Source organism: Lepus europaeus, chromosome 1 (assembly GCF_033115175.1).
Source record: "Lepus europaeus isolate LE1 chromosome 1, mLepTim1.pri, whole genome shotgun sequence".
Taxonomy (NCBI): Eukaryota; Metazoa; Chordata; class Mammalia; order Lagomorpha; family Leporidae; genus Lepus; species Lepus europaeus.
In genome coordinates this window covers 65765600-65783648 of record NC_084827.1, presented here as the reverse complement: position 1 = coordinate 65783648, position 18049 = coordinate 65765600, and the positions used below count along the sequence as shown (strand labels likewise).

Here is an 18049-nt window from a genome sequence, read left to right as displayed (position 1 = left end):
GTGAATGAATGCCGTTTCGTTTCCCATTATTCACAAGTTACTCAGGGTAGGGCTTTGGGATGAATCATAGTCAGTTCCAGACATCATACTCAACATGGCGCACAGGCACACAACGTGCGTTGTCTGCAGGCTACAGCCAGTGTGGGGCAAAGAATCCAGCGGTGATCACAGTGAAATGGAATAGTTCCTTTTAAATTAATTTTAATAAATATGAGTACTGACATTTTTAGTACTTTTATTGTTATTGAAGACTTGCAGAATAACCTCATCAAAAATAGTTGCTTACCGGCCGGCGCCACAGCTCACTTGGCTAATCCTCCACCTGCGGCGCCGGCACACCGGGTTCTAGTCCCGGTCGGGGTGCCAGATCCTATCCTGGTCACTCCTCTTCCAGTCCAGCTCTCTGCTATGGCCTGGGAGGGCAGTGGAGGATGGCCCAAGTGCTTGGGCCCTGCACCCTCATGGGAGACCAGAAGGAAGCACCTGGCTCCTGGCTTTGGATCAGCGCATTGCGGCGGCCATAGCTACCATTTGGGGGGTGAACCAATGGAAGGAAGACCTTTCTGTCTGTCTCTCTCTCACTGTCTAACTCTGCCTGTCAAAAAAAAAAAAAAATAGTTGCTTACCAAGGAGGGGATGGGAACAGGACCATTGTTTAATGGTCTTTACCTATTATGACCGTTTTCTTGTTGTTCAAGAAAATCTTTCCTGTTGCCCTGATGAGGTTTGAGGAGGGAGGCCAGGCAGTGTGCTGTTTCAGCCTGGGTGAGAGTGACGTGGGCATGAGAGCTGTTGCTTGGTGGCTGGGCAGGGATGCAGGCGGGGCTCACAGAGGTGTGGGTGCAGCCCCGCCTGCTGTGTGCCACTCAGCTCTTACTCCTTCCTCTCCTACGTTAGTTCCTTTCTTTGAGGACGCTGCAGATAACTGTACAGTTCCTCCCTGACGTGGGTTTGCCTTTCCCTTCCCAGTGCTGCGTTAAATGACAGTAGCCTGCCCCTCTCCAGAGACGCTCTTGGTCTCCCGCCTGCCGCACCTGCAGACAGCAGTTCCATCCTGAAGGTAAGACGACTGTCGCCTCCCGAAGTTCATGCAAAGGCGGAGTAGACTCCTGTCATGTGACCAGGGACACCTGGTGACTTCTCATTGGCCCTGGGACTTGAGCTGTCAGCTCCCTAAGGAGAACCCTATGGCCACATCCTTCACAAGAGTATCTCAGGGTTTCTGCAGTCTTTGTGATGTTCGCATTTTTGTTATTGCAGTAGTTGTGGATTCTAGCTGTGTTTCAACTGGTTTTTCTTTTCAGAAGATACTGTTTTATATGTAAATAGGCACTTCGTAAGATCTCTAGTCTCTGACATGTGGGTGATGTTGAAATTTGTAGTCTGATTGGCTGCACAGAATGTAAGCCTTGTGAGAGACTTGACCTATTTGAGTCATTGCGGTATGCGCAGTATCTCAAAGAGTATATGACATATTGTATGCACTAAATTGTGGATTGCAGTAAACTTTTTGAAATAAGAAAGACCTACCGCTGGTTGTGCTGTAATGTAACCAGTTAACTTTTGCCTTTCCTATATTCACTTGTCATATCTATACCAACTCAGAAATCATAGAAACCCAGTTCATTGCCCATGAATTTTTTTGTAAAATGATTGGAGAAATAGAGTTCCTATCCAGTTCACTCTCCAAATGCTGAGCTGGGCCAGGCTGAAGCTGGGAGCCAGGAGCTCCATCCTGGTCTCCAGCATGAGTGACAAAGACCCAACCCCTTGAGCCCTCACTGCCACCTGCCAGGGTGCACTCTAGCAGGAAGCTGGAATAGGAAGCAGAGCCAGGGCTTGAACCCAGGCTCTCTGCTCTGATAAACATATCTGTACTGGTGTCTACTAGTAGGCCAAATGTCCACTCCCCATGAATGTTTCACTTTGCAAATTAAATTTAAAAATTTTCCTTGCAAGTAAGCATTTTTTCTTTTATTACATAAGGTACATTTATTATAAAAATTTACCAAATATTTCACAAAAAGGAAAAATTGGAAGTTGTCTTTATTCTCACTACCCAAAGACAGGGTGTAGTTCTCATTTGGTGTATTACCTTTCAGACTTTGACTTAAAGAAAAACCTAAGCTACCTTTAATTGGAAGCTTATATTCTGCAAATTCAAATTCTAAAAAGATATAGAGACATCTTTTTTTTAGCTTAGCTTTTTTTTTTTTTTTTTTTTTTTTAAATTTTTGACAGGCAGAGTGGACAGTGAGAGAGAGACAGAGAGAAAGGTCTTCCTTTTGCCGTTGGTTCACCCTCCAATGGCCGCCGCGGTAGCGCGCTGCGGCCGGCACACCACGCTGTTCCGATGGCAGGAGCCAGGTGCTTATCCTGGTCTCCCATGGGGTGCAGAGCCCAAGGACTTGGGCCATCCTCCACTGCACTCCCTGGCCACAGCAGAGAGCTGGCCTGGAAGAGGGGCAACCGGGACAGGATCGGTGCCCCGACCGGGACTAGAACCCGGTGTGCCGGCGCCGCAAGGCGGAGGATTAGCCTGTTGAGCCACGGCGCCGGCCTTAGCTTAGCTTTTTTTTCATTCTTATTTAATGAATGTATTTTTATATAGATACAACTTTAGGAATATAGTTGTTGTTTCCCCCATGCCCCTCCCCACTCCCACTCCACCTCCCTCTCCCTCTTCCATCTCCTTCTTCATTATGGATCATTTTTAGTATGACTTTATATACAGAGGACCAACTCTATGCTAATCATAGACTTCAACAATTTCACCCACATCCACACACAACATAGTACAGTTTGGGGAGAGAGTTTGCAGTTGATTCTCATATTACAATTCAATAGGGACAGAGGTCCTGCCTGGGGAGCAAGTGCACAGTGACTACTGTTGTTCCTTTAACAATTAACACTCTTTTTTTATGACGTCAGTGATCATCCGAGGCATAGAGACATCTTTGACTAGTCATTGGAAGTCACAAGTGCATGTGAAATGTCTTTAGAAGGATATGTGGCTCAAAGATTTATTGCATATATGGTACACCCCAGACCACATGATAGCATGGTATTGTGGCACAGTAGGCTAACCATGGCCTTAGGACACCTACATCCCAGATCAAAGTGCCAGTTCAAGTCCTGACTACTCTGCTTCTGATCCAGCTTCCTGCTAATGACTTCTGGGAGACAGCAGATCGTGGCTCAAGTGCTTGAGCCCCTGCTAAGAATGAGTCTAAAGTGGGGTACAGAAGTGTAGTGTGTGTTGTGGTGGTCGTGTGCTCTCCCAGGCAGCAAGGTGGGAGGGGTGGGGCAGACAAAGAGGAGGATGTGGAGAGGAGAGAGAGCGTTCTGTCATGGATGTGATGAAAATTAACTTGCATGCTGAAATACCAACGGAAGGTTCACCAAGGCCTCAAGGCCTGAAGGTCAAAGTCAAGATGTACAAATGAAGGGGCTTTTTTCTTACATACTGCATCCTAGTTCCTTTTTTTTTTTTCTTATTGCTAGATTAGAATCTTGTTGTTTTTCAATTCTTCCTATTCCTTCTTTAAACACTCACAATGCAGTACAGACCAGGGCCCTTTGTAAGGTGTTTCAAATACTAGTTAAACGGAAATTATCAATTGCCACTTACTGAGGAAGAGTTCATATCAACGGCGATGCCGCCATCTAGATAGAGAAGCACTGGGAGTTCAGGCTTCTCCTTTATCCGCCAGTTCCTGGGCCAAGCCTTTTGGCACTCTCCTCTAGTCTGAAAGTTAGGAGCCATGGCAGTCTTACCCCTGCCTGCGTTGTCTCAGCAAAGGGACCAGCGGTGTGAAAACTCACCTGCCACTTCCTGTTTGAGCCCAGGGGTAACCTTGGTGCCCTTGTGCAGAAGTGGAATCATTTACAGCCAGGTTCCTGGATTCCCTGCTTGTGTAAAGGCCCGGGTCCACATGACCAGTGAGAGGACAGGGGAGAACTCAGTGATGACAAACGAGCCACTTAAATGCAGTTGCCTTGACTTCCCTAGGAGGCCACAGACGAGCTGGACGCCTTGCTCCTGTCTCTGACGGAGAATCTCACTGACCGCGCCGTCACACCGCAGGTGAGTGTGCTTCGGCACGGCGGAGTGGGAATGCAGCTCTGTTTTGAAAAACACGCCTGCTGCATTCCAGAGTTTTCCTTTTTTTCTTTCCTTTTTTTAAAAGATTTTTTATTTATTTTATTTGTGAGCCAGAGTTACAGAGAGAGGGAGAGACAGAAAGGTCTGCTTTCTGCTGGTTCACTTCCGAATGGCTGCAACAGCCAGAGCTGGGCCAATCTGAAGGCAGGAGCCAGGAGCTTCTTCTGGGTCTCCTATGTGGGTGCAGGAGCCCAAGGACTTGGGCCATCTTCACTGCTTTCCCAGGCCATAGCAGAGAGCTGGATACGAAGAGACGCAGCTAGGACATGAATTGGTGCCCATATGGGATGCCGGCCCTACAGGTGGCTTAGCCCACTATGCCACAGCGCCAGCCCCTCATTTATATTTCAGTAACCACTTAGCGTTGCCTTTCTGTGTCACTTTGAATTTGTACATCACTGAATAGAAATAAGATGCCATTGTAAGCCTATATGTAATGCAATACCATATTAAATGAAATGAGAGAAAACATGGCGGTAAATCAGCTTTTAAGAATTAAGACATGGGGCTGCCACTGTGGTGCAGCAGGTTAAAGCCCTGGCCTGAAGCACCGGCATCCCATATGGGCGCCGGTTCTAGTCCTGGCTGCTCCTCTTCCGATCCAGCTCTCTGCTATGGCCTGGGATAACAGTGGAAGATGGCCCAAGTCCTTGGGCCCCTGCACCCATGTGGGAGACCCGGAGGAAGCTCCTGGCTCCTGGCTTCAGATTGGCGCTGCTCCTGCCGTTGCGGCCATCTGGGGAGTGAACCAGCGGATGGAAGACCTCTCTCTCTCTCTCTCTCTCTCTCTACCTCTCTTTGTAACTCTTTCAAATAAATAAATCTTAAAAAAAAAAAAAGAATTAAGACAATAAGGGCATATTTGATTTTTTTAAAAAATTTACAGCATGACTTGCTAGGCTGTCTTTTGACAAGTCATGTTTTAGAGTCCATCCTCTGAGTTCAACCCATTTATGTCTATTGTAATTATGGTTATTCTAGGATTTACTTCTGCTAAACCATTTAAAAAAATTTTTTTTTAATTTTTTTGACAGGCAGAGTTAGTGTGAGAGAGAGAGAGAGAGACAGAGAGAAAGGTCTTCCTTTTGCCGTTGGTTCACTCTCCAATGGCCGCTGCGGCCGGCATGCTGCAGCCGGTGCACCGCGCTGATCCGAAGCCAGGAGCCAGGTGCTTCTCCTGGTCTCCCATGGGGTGCAGGGCCCAAGCACTTGGGCCATCCTCCACTGCACTCCCTGGCCACAGCAGAGGGCTGGCCTGGAAGAGGGGGAACCGGGACAGAATCTGGTGCCCCGACCGGGACTAGAACCCGGTGTGCCGGCACCACAAGGCGGAGGATTAGCCTATTGAGCTGCGGCACCTGCCACTAAACCATTTTGTTTATTATTTACCATACTTCTCTATTTCCTACCGTTAATGCACATATTCCTAATATTGGAAGGAACGTTATACTTTATATTTTTATTCTTTGGATGGTTATCTAACTTAGGAAGATCCTGACATATTAATTTTTTCTTTAAAATTTTAGCAGTATCTAAGGCCACCAGTGCAAGGACTAGCCTCAGTTTCCATAAAGGGGAGGAGGCTAACGAGGTCATAACCCTGCACATAGAAGTGAAGTCTAGAAGACTAGACGCTTACAGAGGCTGGGAGTCCGGCTCAGTGAGGTGTCCTCTGGCTGCTGTCACACGGCCCGGGGTGTGGCCAGGTGTTGCACTTGGGCCTGTCTTTGTGCCGTGCCCCTGGATTGATCACAGCCCATTTTCCAGGATGCCAGCCGGAAGCAAGGATCATTTGTAATTAACTGAAATTTCAGAAAGTAAAATGTGAGACTAGGAGGTGTGGGGAAGGAGAAGTCCTGTTTAACAAACTGAAGTAGTCATAGCGTTTCCGAGTACTGAATTTGCAGATTAAAGAGACCCTTAAATTAGGACAGGTTTACTGTGCCGAGACACAGTGTGCCTTCCCAGAAAGGGTCTAGGATTCAGAAATGGACATCAGCACCCACGGTGCGTTTCACTGTAGCAGAAAGCGTTATAATTGTGGAAATAAATCTGGCTCCCCCAAAAGGAAATTCATGTCTGCAATTTGTTTTAGGTATCTTCAGCGTCCACGATCACCCCCCGGTGGATTATCCCTGTAAGTTCACGATACTTGGCATCTTTTTCCTTCCGGTTTCCCTTTCAGAGTGAGGGCTAATGGATCACAAAGGTCTTGCTCCCCTTTCCAACAGGGGTGTGATTATCTAAGCTCTGTCAGCACACAAGCTTCCCACTAGTGACCACACTTTTCAGTTGGATGCTTAAGAATGCTGACCACAAAAACAGAAATCTGAGTGAGGAACATTTCCAAAAATAAAAATCAACCTTGACCCTCCAAACCATCTTCTGTCCTGCGTGGTCACTAGTGAAGCTGACCTGGAGCCCCACTGCTGACCTGTGTGTTCCCGTCCCCAGCAGAGCAATGCCATTTCCAACGGCCTCGTGGGCTGTGGAGCGTCCCTGGCGGGGAAGGAGGGAGCCGGCAAAAAAGACGGACTCTCGCTGATCTCTGCCCCAGCGCCGTTCTCCGTGGACGCCGTCATCAGGTGAGGCTGCTGCGCAGTGGAAGTTCTTGGGCATCTTCGGGGAGGAGACGGAATGGAAACGGATCGCAGGCAGCAGTGTCAGTTCTCCCTTATTGAACTTAATTACATAACTCTTCCTGTGCTTGTATTTGGTGTGGTGGGTGTTTTCCTTGGTGGCCTTGCTGGAGTTTGTTTGCGAGGTCTTTGCCAGGTGGAGATAGGAACAGGCTTGTGTTAAGGTGTTGTATGCGTCCTGGGACCATGTTAGGGTCATGGCTTCCGCGACACCTCTGAGTGTGGTGCCCATGGGTGAAGAGGCACAGAGTAAAGGTGCGGCCCTGAGATCACTTTACTGAAACCTGTGACGAGCTCATTTCAACATACTTCTTGCCACAGAAACTGGACTCAAAAGGTGTTTTTTTAAGTTACTATTTATTTATTTTGAAGTCCGAGCTCCCATCTCCTGGGTCACTCCCCAGATGCCTGCAATGCTTGGGAGTTCCAGGAGCCAGGACCTCAGTCCAGGTCTCCCACGAGGGCAGCAGGGGCCTGGTCATTTGAGCCATGCCAGCTGCCTCCAGGGTCTGCATCAGCAGGATGCAGGGAGCCAGAGCTGGGGACTGAACCCAGGCCCTCTGATGCGGGAGGCAGGGCTCCTAACCAGCGTCCTGACTTCCAGACCGAGCATCCGGCCCTCAGAGGAGCTTTGCTAGCTGTGGTCCTCCAGCTCTTGGTGGCTGGGACCTCAGCGGTGCCTGCTTCAGGAAGGCCCGCGGCTGCCCTCACCACTCCCTTGACATTGCTCCTGGTGATCATTGCTGGTTCTCACCGCCTCCGGGGGTGCAGAATGTGTGCTAATTGAAGTAGATTATTTCCTAATGAGAAACAAAGAAAATGGTCGGAGATGATTAACGTAGAAGAAATTCATAGTGTGGTTTTAGAACTGTCCTCTTATCGCCACGGTCTTTCCAGCCGCATCATTACTTACTCAGCCAACACTTCCTGAACGTGTGTTCCGTTCTGGGCATGGATTGTTTTCTGCCATTGAAGACAGCAGGGAACCAGGCAGGTGTGGGAAGCTCACACTGGCCGCACAGCTCCTCATACAAATGTAATGAGTTCTTTTCCTAAGCATGCGTGTACTTAGTCATTGCCACGTAGAGGACCAGGTAGGGCATGACTGCATTTACACAACATGCGCTTGAGGACTTCCAGATTAATAATTACAGATGCAGAAAGAGCTTGTGACCCTTCCTCCCCCAAACCCACACAAGTGATATTAAGGATTTCATGAGGTTAAAAGTGAAGTGAGTCAGTGGAGCAGAGTCCAGAGACAGAGCCACACATGTACAGTGACCTGGTTTATGGAAAGGTGGTAGTGTAACAGGAGACAGTGGCCTTTCAGGAAATCAGCTGGGCAAGTTAGTTGTCCATGTGCAAATTTTCCTTTTTTTTTTTTTTTAAGATTTATTTACTTATTTGAAAGGCAGAGTTAAAGAGACAGAGGGAAAGACAGAGAGAGATTTTCTATCTAATTGGCTTACTCCCCAAATGGCTGCAATAGCTGAGGTTGGGCCAGACCAAAGCCAGGTGCCTGGAACTACATCTGAGTCTTGCATGTAGGTGCCACCTGCTGCTGCTTTCCCATGCTCATCAGTGGAGAGGTAGATTAGAAGTGGAGCAGCGGGGACTTGAACTGGTATTCATGGGATGCCAGTATCACAGGTGGCGGCTTAACGCACTGCACCACAATGCCAGTCCCTAACATTTTAATCTTTTTAAAAATAATTATAACATTTATTTGTAAAGTCTGTAGCAGTTTTGAACACATCCTTCTTAACTCTGATACAGCTCACACTAAAAAGTGATTCTGTCAAGCTGCTGTTGGGGCTGGCACTGTGCTGTAGCAGACTAAGCCTCCGCTTGCAATGCCGGCATCCCATATGGGCACCAGTTTATGTCCCGGCTGCTCCTCTTCCTATCCAGCTCTCTGCTATGGCCTGGGAAAGCAGTAGAAGATGGCCCAAGTCTTTGGGTCCCTGCACCCACGTAGGAGTCTTGGAAGAAGGTCCTGGCTTCGGATCAGCCCAGCTCTGGCCATTGCAGCCATTTGGGGAGTGAACCAGTGGATGGAAGACCTTTCTCTCTGTCTTGACCTCTCTGTTTGTAACTCTGCCTCTCAAATAAAATCCTTAAAAAAAAAAAAAAAAAAGACAATTTGGGGGAAATACTAATTTAACTCAGAGATTACATTTTTAAAAAATGATGCTGTTACAACTCAGTGAAAAAATTCATCTTGACCCAAGCTCATACCATCTTCAAAAATCCATTCTGGGGGGTTGCAGTCTAAATATCAGACCTCTAATAATAAAGCTTTTAGAAGGGTGTATTGGGGAACATCCTTGTGATCTTGAAATAGGCAAAAAAAATTTTTAAAGATTTTATTTATTGGCCGGTGCCGCGGCTGACGGGGTCCTGTATGCCAGGGTCCTCACAGGCTTCTGTCAGGTGGGGCAGTGGCCAGGTTCTCAAGGCCCAGTCGGAGGGAGGGTCTCTGGTCATGGCTGTTGGCAGGGCTTGGGCCCCAGCCTGGGAATTAGCCAGGACTGTGGGACAGAGGTTACCCTCGGTCCTTATCACCTGGGCCTGTGCAGCCTCATGGCTCGCCTTGCCCAGTGTGCTAACTGAAACGGCAGTAGAGTCTTCTCGCAAGACAGAGGTCACAGTCCTGTGTAGTCTCATCACAGAAATGACTTCCTGTGCCTTTGTGTATTGTATTGGTTAAGCAAGTCACAGGTCCTGCCCGTACTCTAGGGGAGGAGATCTGGCCAGAGTGTGGACACCAGGAGGTGGGAGTCACTGGGGTCATCTTCAAGGAACAGGGGTGGGGAAAATCCAGTTCAAAGAGAAGCACAGAGCTCTGACGTCACCCTTGACGGGAGGCAGTGACTCAAAGGCGTTCAGAGTATGACTAGTGTTCTCTTCCCTGTTCTGCATGCTGACGACAAAGCTGTTCGCAGAAGTCAGCAAGACATCAGCTCAACTTTGTGCTTTGTGTGTGTGTGTGTGTGTGTATTTAAAGATTTATTTTTGTATTTAACAGGCAGAATTACAGAGAAACAAGGAGAGAGAAAGAGGTCTTCCATCCACTGGTTCACTCCTCAAATGGCTGCAATGGCCAGGGCTGGGCCAGGCCAAAGCCAGGAGCCTGTAGCTTCTTCTAGGTGGGAGAGGGGCCCAAGGACGTGAGCCATCTTCTGCTGCTTTCCCAGGCATATTATCAGGGAACTGGATCAGGAGTGGAGCAGCCAGGACTTGAACTGGTGCCCATATGGGATGATGGCACCATAGACGGTGGCTTTTCCTGCTATGCCACAGTGCCAGCCCCCAATTATTATTTTTTAAATGATAACTCAGTATCATTTTCATAGACTCAGGTTTAGTTTGTCTTGTTCTGTTTGATGCTTTACTTTAGAGTTATAAAATCATCGCCGGCGCTGTGACATAGCAGGTAAAGCCTCTGCTTGCAGGGCTAGCATCCCATATGGGTGCCAGTTCTAGTCTTGGCTACTCCACTTCCGATCCAGCTCTCTGCTATGGCCTGGGAAATTAGTAGAAGATGGCCCAAGTGCTTGGGCCCCTGCACCTGCGTGGGGGACTCAGAGGAAACTCCTGGCTCTTGGCTTCGGATCAGCTTAGCTCCAGCTGTTGTGGCCATTTGGGGAGGGAACCAATGATGGAAAACCAACCTCTTTGTCTCTCCCTCTGTCTATATCTCTGCCTCTCAAATAAATAAAAATTTTTTAAAAAGGCATAAAATCCCCAAGGACAAAGAACAGGAACCAAGACAACAGCAGTTGAGAGACCTCCACAGGTCTTGAAAGCATCTAAATGACAAGTGGTGAGTGACTGAGCAGAGTGGAGCAAGGTAAATGCTAAGCCTGAAAAGGGGTGGAGTGGACACAAAGCAAGCCAGGCTCACCGCAGGCCGCCCCGCCCCCACCCCGCTACTGCAGTCCCCGTCTCCCTCTGGGGGAGCCAGGCTGGGGAGGGCTGGGTTTGGAAGTTACCACTTGGAGTAAGGTTCTGAACTGACAAGGAGCTTACCTCAAAGAAGGCTGAGACTTCCAGCCTTCCTCCGTGTACCCCGCTTCCTGAGTACCGCTGGCCAAGCAGACGGCTCGGTGAGCAACTTGGAGGCTGCTTCTCTGGAGAACCAGCCAGCCAGGGAGAAGGCTTGCAGCTCCTAGCATCTGTGGACCCCAGGGGAATTTGCTGGCTGCCCAGGGGCCCAGTGGTGGGAGAGTTTGGCCCCTGCCTCTGCAGCTTCCGGGTGGCATCCTGCGCTTCTCTGGTGAGTGTGAGAAGTGCCAGAGGTTAGGCGTGTGGGTGAGATGAGAGACAAGGAGCAGACGAAGGCAGCGTGGCAGCAGAACTCTCCATCAGATGATGGTGTCTAAGTGTGAAGACCGTAAGTGGGAGTGGAAAAAAAAAACATGCACTGTGTTAAAAATAATATTCAGAGAATGTGTGGAAAATAAGGTTGAGGTGGTCTCCCAAAAAGGAGAGCTGAAAGATGAAAACGGAGAGAAGAATAAGGAAACTGGACGATTGGCCTGGGAAGTCCGGTATCTGAGATCAGAAAGAAGGGCAGAGGCCGTGGAGGGGACGGGGGCACCGACAGCTCAGTCCCTGTCCGCAGTGCCAGTCACAACGGGCACGAGGTTTGGGGCAGAGGAAAGTAACCCATCCACAGAGGAGGGTCACGGCACACTTTCCGGGTCAAGAACTTCGCCTGCTCTGGGGTTTCTCTCTTTAAAGGTTTATTTCTTTTTGAAAGGTAGGGTTACAAAGAGGAAGAGCTTCCATCCACTGGTTCACTCTCCAAATGGCTGCAACGCCCAAGGCTGGGCCAGGCTGAAGCCAGAGCCTGGCACTCCAGCAAGGTCTCCCATGTGGGTGGCAGGGCCCAAGCACTTGGGTCATCCTCCACTGCTTTTCCCAGGCGCATTAGGAGGGAGCTGGCTGGGAAGTGGAGCAGCCTGAGTCTTGAAGCGGCACCTGTAGGATGCCTGCATCACAGGTGGCGGCCTTACCTGCTACACCACAGTGTCGGCCCACTCTGGGGGTTTCTAAGGAGGCTGCAAGCAAGGGGAAGTCAGGAATGGGGAACAGAGGCCAGGGAGAGCTGCGTGCATGGGGGCTGGTTGAAGACACAGTCGGTGTCTGTTACATATTCAGCCCATGTCTGAGCTTCTTACAGCAGTGGTGCCGTCCTCTGGGGATTTTTACCAAGGCCAGGTGGCTCCGCCCCTGGGAGCCACATGCAGGTGGGAGTTGGAATTCCCCTGCCCAGACCTGGAATTCCCCTAGGAGAAATCCTGGCATGATCTGTTGGGGAAGCAAATGACCTACCTCATGGGTCTGGTGATTGGCATCTTGGAGGTCCGGCTGTGCCACTCCCTCCATTCAGCTGCTGAGGGAGGGAGGCTGGGAGACCGGGGCCTGAGGGCAGGTAGCATCAGCATTCGCAGTCCTGTCTGGGACTCTGATTCAAGGACACTCCCCAGGTCAGGAGTTCCCAGAGCAGAGCTCACACTTGTGGAGTAATGGGGCTGAGCACCCAGCAGAGAGGGTAACCAGACCACCCCGAGGCAGGTGCGTTGTGACAGCCAGGGGGGACAAGGTCGCACATGTGCACGTACACACGTGCACACGGGGCTGGTGCTGAGAGAGGTGCAGACTCTGGGGCAGCTGCTAGGGGACAGGGGCGTGCCTTCAGAATCCCCCGGGGAGATCACTTTGCAGCTGGAACCTGACATTGAGGTGGACTGTTGGGGACACATGAGCGGAGAACGAGGGTGTTTGGAGCCGCAGTTTCTCTGAAATACTCCCCAGGCAGCCTTCCTCGGGACGCCCTGGCAGGTGCTGCCGTCCAGCTGTCCAGCTGTTGGGGGAGGGAATTCCCGCATGGGCTCCAGACCCGTGGGAAGGGTTTGACTGTGTAGCAGGAATGGAGAGTGGTGGGACGAGTGACTGCCCTCCGTGCAGCCATCTCTCGGGCCCGGACACGAACTTCACCAGCAGAGTCGGAGCAGCGTGGATTCGCCGGTATGGGAGCTCGGGCCGGCTGTCGGCAACCCAGGGGCAGTGGGCGGACCCAGGGCAGCCCTGCTCGCTCCCCCTGGCGTTCCCCAAGCACTTGCCCAGCACCGTGCTCCTGACCATGCCTCCCTGGAAGCCGTGGGCTGTAGGTGTGGCACATTTCACCCCAGGAAGTGTGAGAGTGGTGGCTTCACATGCTGTTTCAGGGTGAAGCAAGCACCAGTCATCCAGAAAGTTCCCTCCGATGGAACGCCTCGTTCCTGCACCCCCACTCATCATGCTCTGGCATGAGCCACCCCACCCCGTCACCCCCGCTCCCGGTTGCACCCGGTAGCCCAGTAACCGCCGTCTCCTCCTTTCAGTTCCGCCCCCTCCCTGGCAGAAGAGGCCGCCTTGAAGCCCAAGTGTTTACTGACCACGGAGCTCTGAGGACTGCCCGCCCCGCTGCGACCGGAAGCCTCCCCTGCCCGCACTCCGTCCTGGAACCCGTTGGACTCAGGAGCTTACCCTGTACCTGTAACATGGATCTCTGCCTAGATTTGACTTCACCTCCGTGGAAAACAGAGAGCTGCCTTTTCCGTCCCACTGCAAGGGCTGGGTACACTGCACAGCCGCCCAGTGAGGGCCTCTGGTCCTGGACTATGCAGTGTTGTCAAAGTTGCGACTCCCTGGGACTGGGACAGGGACACTGCTTTCCCTGCAGTTTCCTCCAGCCTCGTAGCTCCCTCTAGCGGCTGCAGCTGCTCACAACAGCTGCCTGAGGCCGTCTCTCCGTGGAGGCTTTGCTGTGCGGTGGCAGGGCCAGGGCCTAGGTCTGAACGCCTGCTGGGAAGTTGTATTGTTTCCATGCATCACCTGGAGTCAGGAATTAGGAAACTAATGTGCATACTGTGTAGGTAGATTTAAAACCGGATGTTGTGTTTGTTCCCCAGTGATTACTAAAGAAAGGTTTAGTATACAGGGTTTTCTTTTGTTTGTTTTTGTTTTTCAGTCTCTTGTACTTTGAACTTACTGGGCTGGTTATCTGAATCCTCCCAGTTTACGTCAAAGTCAGGTACACCCGACAGGAACCACAGAGCAGTGAGCTGTCCCGTGTACCACACGCGGGTCCTGTGGCTGTGTGGCCCGAGGGCTGGATCGCTGATCAGATCTGGGTGTTTCCTGCAGCTCCCACCATCCCCCAGCCAGCAGGGGAGCACAGGACGCCCAGGGACAGGGAACAAGAAGGCGCAGCCCTGCAGAGCCCCAAGTCCATGCCTGTTTGGACGAAGGCACATGTCCTGTCCATAGGAACTGGGTGAATTGAGAGCTTGCACACTGACCAAAAGTGAGCAAAACTGAAACAGGCCAGACGCAGGGAGTGGCGGTGGGTGAGAGGATTGTGGGGGGGGTGCCCGGCAGGTGGACAAGTCCACGCAGCACACTGAAGGGTCTTGCATTGTGGCAGCACGTTTGGGTCCGTGTAAAGCTTCCCTCTACACCTGTCCTGTTGCAGTCGGCTAGTACAAAAAGAAACACTGCGGATGCTCATGTGCGTGCTCTTCCTAGAGAAAAGAGTAGAGACGTCCGTGTGTGCTGTCGCACGCAGCGTCTGCACGATTTCAGCTCAAACTTGGCAGTGAACGAGGGAAGCCTCCATGGGCATGGGGAGCAGGGGTGGCCTGGAGCCGTGGGGGTAAAGTCACGCCAGGGCCCCAGTTAGGCAGAAGCCACTGGACCGTGTGTGTGGGCGAGTGCAAGCTTGTGCCACCGCCAGCTTGATGACCTGCGACACGGTGTGGTTCGGGGTGGCCTGGGCTCCTGTCGCGCCATCGCATGCTTGGGCGTGCCGGGAGAGCTCAGGAGTTCCGGTCTCTCACAGGGCACAGGGCGCAGGGAGCCGCTCCTGCACGGAACAGGCTGAGGAGAGCAGGTGGCTGCTGCCCTCCGCCAGCACGCCCAGCCTCTGGGTCTCAGTGGTGGAGCCACTGCCAGTTCTTATTTGTAAAACACATTGTCTTGCAGCGGAGGCTGATGCCTGGGGCCAGGGGCTGGGCCTCCCGTTGCCAGTATCCTGCAGTCTGGGAGGTGGCTGTTTGCCATCCGGTCTAGGAGGCAGCACGGTGCCTGTGTCACACTTTGTACAACCTAGGAATGAAGCAGTGGAAGATACTCCGGAACCTTTGTCTTCAGGTCCCTGGATTCTTGCCAGTCAGTTACCGACGGGGACTTGGGTTAAAATTCATTTGAATCTCAGGCCAAAGACATTTTGTCTGCCATCCTGGCATGAACTGGAAACCGTGGAAGGGGATCCTCGAGGGATGAGTTCACCCTGACACATGAGCTGCCTGGCAGGTGCACGGTGCCTGTCCCAGCTGCTGCTGGCACTGTCACCAGGGCTGCCGAGTGGGTGGGGAGACGGCCTGTGCCTGCGGCAGGGAGAGGAGGGGAACCGATGCCTGTGAGTGGGCCAGGTGAGGGTGCCGCTGGGGAGCAGGCAGCTGGGGCACTGGGCCTGGGGGCTCTGATGGGTCCGATCTGCAGTGCTGCCAGGAAAGGGTTGGCACGGGCGCTTAGAACCAGGTTCTTCTCTACTCCTCAGTCCTAGCTCTGTCTCTTAGCAAGGTCCCCGAGGGAACGCTCCGCGGCGCCCTCGAAACCCCTGCTAGCAGAGGGCTCGCTCGGGAACGTGCTGTGGTGGTCTCAGTAAGGGTGTTGAGAAGGTACGTTCTCAGCTCCGTACATAGCAGGCTCTGCACACCTGTTCTGGAGAAGGCCAGAGGCAGACTGCAGCCTGGCGCGGAGAGGCATGCACACGTGGGCGCCTCCACGCAGCGGCTGCTGAGCCCAGCCGGGCAGAGTGGTTGGAAGGCAGGTGTCACCTTGTCATTGGAGGTGCCACGGCCTCGCTTGCAGGGGTGGCAGCTACAGCAGTCACCTCAGAGCTGGGAGCCCAGCGTCCAGTGAGCAAGGTGGCTGCTTAGAAACCCAAGGCTGCTGCAGGTGGACAGATGGAAATTTCTAGGTTAGGTGGCCTTTTTCCCCCCTCAAAGATCGAAACACTTCTTGAGTGACCAAAAGAACACTGGAAACATTTGCTACACGTTAGCCTCGGAAGCAAGGAGCTGTGCTTTCGAGACTGTCCCGTGTGTCTGTCGCCACCCTGTTGGTGGCTCAGGGCAGTGATCTCAGGGTTTCTGCTCCTCTGAGCGGCTTCTGTGGCACAGACCCCACAGCCCGCCCCCCGCTTTGCATGTCCCGGCTGCCGTGGGGACTTCGCTGACTGCTCTGTTTACTTTGTGTACGTGCAGAGCTGCACAGTCACTTTCAAAGTGTCATTTACTTCTCTGTCAAGTGCACTGATGGCGCGCCACCTCCCCTGTTGTGTGACTGCTTGTACTGGAAACCACGAGTTGTTTGTGCACTGAGAATTCTAGCTGTGGCCCCACTCGAATAAACCCGCGTGTGACACATTCCTGTTCCCACGAGCGGTTCTGTGTGGTTCTCAGATGCGTGGCACCTGCCTGCTGGCCCTGTGGGGCCAAGTGGGGGCGTGGGTGGAAGCGGCGGCGCTCAGTGCACTGCAAGCCGCGTGTGCGCAGGTGGGAGTGGAGACGTTTACAGAGGTCACACCCCAGCGTCACCCCGGAAGGCACAGCAGTCACATCAGCGGGGTGCAGTAGAGGCAGCTCGGGCCACTGCTTCACACCTAGGAAACCTGCGTGATCTTCCACAGCCTGTGTCCGGGACCATCGCCTGCGGGAACGCAAGATGTGAGTGTCGCTGTGGCCCACAGAGTAGTCAGGGGTCGCCTCCGCGCCCGCTCCCCACACAGCGCTGCCCAGGACTCCGGCCTGGCACAGGTGCACAGCAGCTGGGGAAACCCCTTCCCTCTCCCTCCCACCCTCCACCTAGAGGGGGAGACGCTGCACTGGGCTGGAAACCAAGCAGGACCCGTCTCCTGGAAGGAATGTGTTGGCAGTGAGGACTGAGCGCCAGTCTGGCTTAGGCGGAGCGTCTCCTTGTGCAAGGGGGGAAGGGTTGCTCTGGCCCCGCGGGGAGGCAGAGGGAGACAGCATGGACCGCGTGTCTGGCAGGCACAGCCTGCACTCCCTGGAGCTCTGTCTTGTCCTGGCGGGGCCCAGGGAGGGAGGAGACCATGTCCCTGGTGGCCGGCCACCCCGGGGCCTCTGCACCGGCGCGTGTTGTGTACACCGCCTCCCTGCCCTGGAGACACCTTGGCCTTGACGTTGGCACGGGCCCAGGGAAGGAGGTCTTTGAATGCCAGGCAGGGCTGGCGCCTGGAGCACCCTGGAGAGCCAGAGTGACACTACTGCCCTGTCTGACCCGAGCTGCGGGTTCCCTGGCTGACACCTGCCCCACACAGAAGCCAGATAGCATGAGGTGACAGGCAGAACCTTCTAGATCTCTCCATCAGGCAAGGCCTCTGCCCCTGGCCAGGTCCCGGGGGTGGAGAGGCAGTTGAGGCCCGGGACCTAGAGGAAGTCTGTCTCAGACGACCTGAGTTTCTTGCTGGGTTCCTGGGCTCCCACAATCCCCAGAGGGAAGCTGGCAACGTGTGGCCAGGCAGGTGCATGGGGAGAGCCGTGCCTCGGGGACTGAGGCCCTCCGGAACGCCTGTGCTGTGGGCCTTCCCAGTTGCCCTCCCTCAGCATAGTGTTGCCCCTTACTGTGATGCCGGCGACCCAGCCCGTTAACTGAGATGAGCCCCTGGCACCGGCGCCATGGTGTAGCAGGTAAAGCTGCTGCCTGCAATCAATGCCGGCATCCCATATGGGCGCTGGTTTGAGTACCCGCTGCCCCTCTTCTGATCCAGCTCCCTGCTCATGTGCCTGGGAAGGCAGTGGAAGACAGCCCAAGTGCTTGGGCCCCTGCACTCACGTGGGAGACCTGGAAGAACCTCCTGGCTCCTGGCTTCGGCCTGGCCGTGTGGCCATTTAGGAGGTGAACCAGTGGGTGGAAGATCTCTCTCCATTTCTCCCCCTGCCCTCAAATCTGCCTCTTAGATAAGTAAGTCTTTAAAAAAAAAAATGAGCCCCCTGACTCAGGGTGGAGTGGGGGGGCATTACTTCCAGCCAGCCCCGCTGGGGTTGTGGGTTACAAGACTGGAGGCCATTTATCCCCTCTGTACCCGTAGGTAATATCTTGACGTTAGATGTCACGTTCTTGTCTGGAGGGTATTGCTAAGATGGAAACCCCCAGCCAGCGCAAACAG

General features: G+C 52.8%; 2 protein-coding genes across 5 annotated transcripts in view; one reads left to right on the top strand and one right to left on the bottom strand.

Annotated features, from left to right (window-relative positions):
* The window catches only part of EPB41L5 (erythrocyte membrane protein band 4.1 like 5), a 116326-nt gene extending 102972 nt beyond the window's left edge, over positions 1–13354 (top strand). For 3 of the 4 annotated variants that reach the window (XM_062184301.1, XM_062184082.1, XM_062184156.1), the window contains exons 21-25: positions 970–1060; positions 4013–4087; positions 6261–6302; positions 6620–6750; positions 13197–13354. In XM_062184301.1, the coding sequence (XP_062040285.1) occupies positions 970–1060; positions 4013–4087; positions 6261–6302; positions 6620–6750; positions 13197–13263 (406 nt within the window). In that variant the 3' untranslated portion in view covers positions 13264–13354. The remainder of the gene's footprint in view (positions 1–969; positions 1061–4012; positions 4088–6260; positions 6303–6619; positions 6751–13196) is intronic. The other variant, XM_062184235.1, reaches the window with a different exon arrangement.
* On the bottom strand, positions 10845–13433 carry LOC133753718 (uncharacterized). Its single transcript, XM_062184433.1, has 3 exons — positions 13349–13433; positions 12145–13031; positions 10845–11185 (listed from the first exon to the last, which is right to left on the bottom strand). Exons 2-3 carry the CDS (start codon positions 12699–12701, stop codon positions 11107–11109), a joined length of 636 nt encoding a protein of 211 aa, XP_062040417.1. The 5' UTR covers positions 12702–13031; positions 13349–13433; the 3' UTR covers positions 10845–11106.
* Between the last annotated feature and the right edge of the window lie 4616 nt (positions 13434–18049).

Excerpts from the sequence above, each read along its gene's own strand:
- LOC133753718 (XM_062184433.1), bottom strand. The coding sequence starts at position 12,701 with ATGCGGGAATTCCCTCCCCCAACAGCTGGACAGCTGGACGGCAGCACC. Across the intron at positions 11,186-12,144 it reads CCAATCACCAGACCCATGAG|ACACCATCATCTGATGGAGA; the intron begins GTAGGTCATTTG and ends CTTCACACTTAG.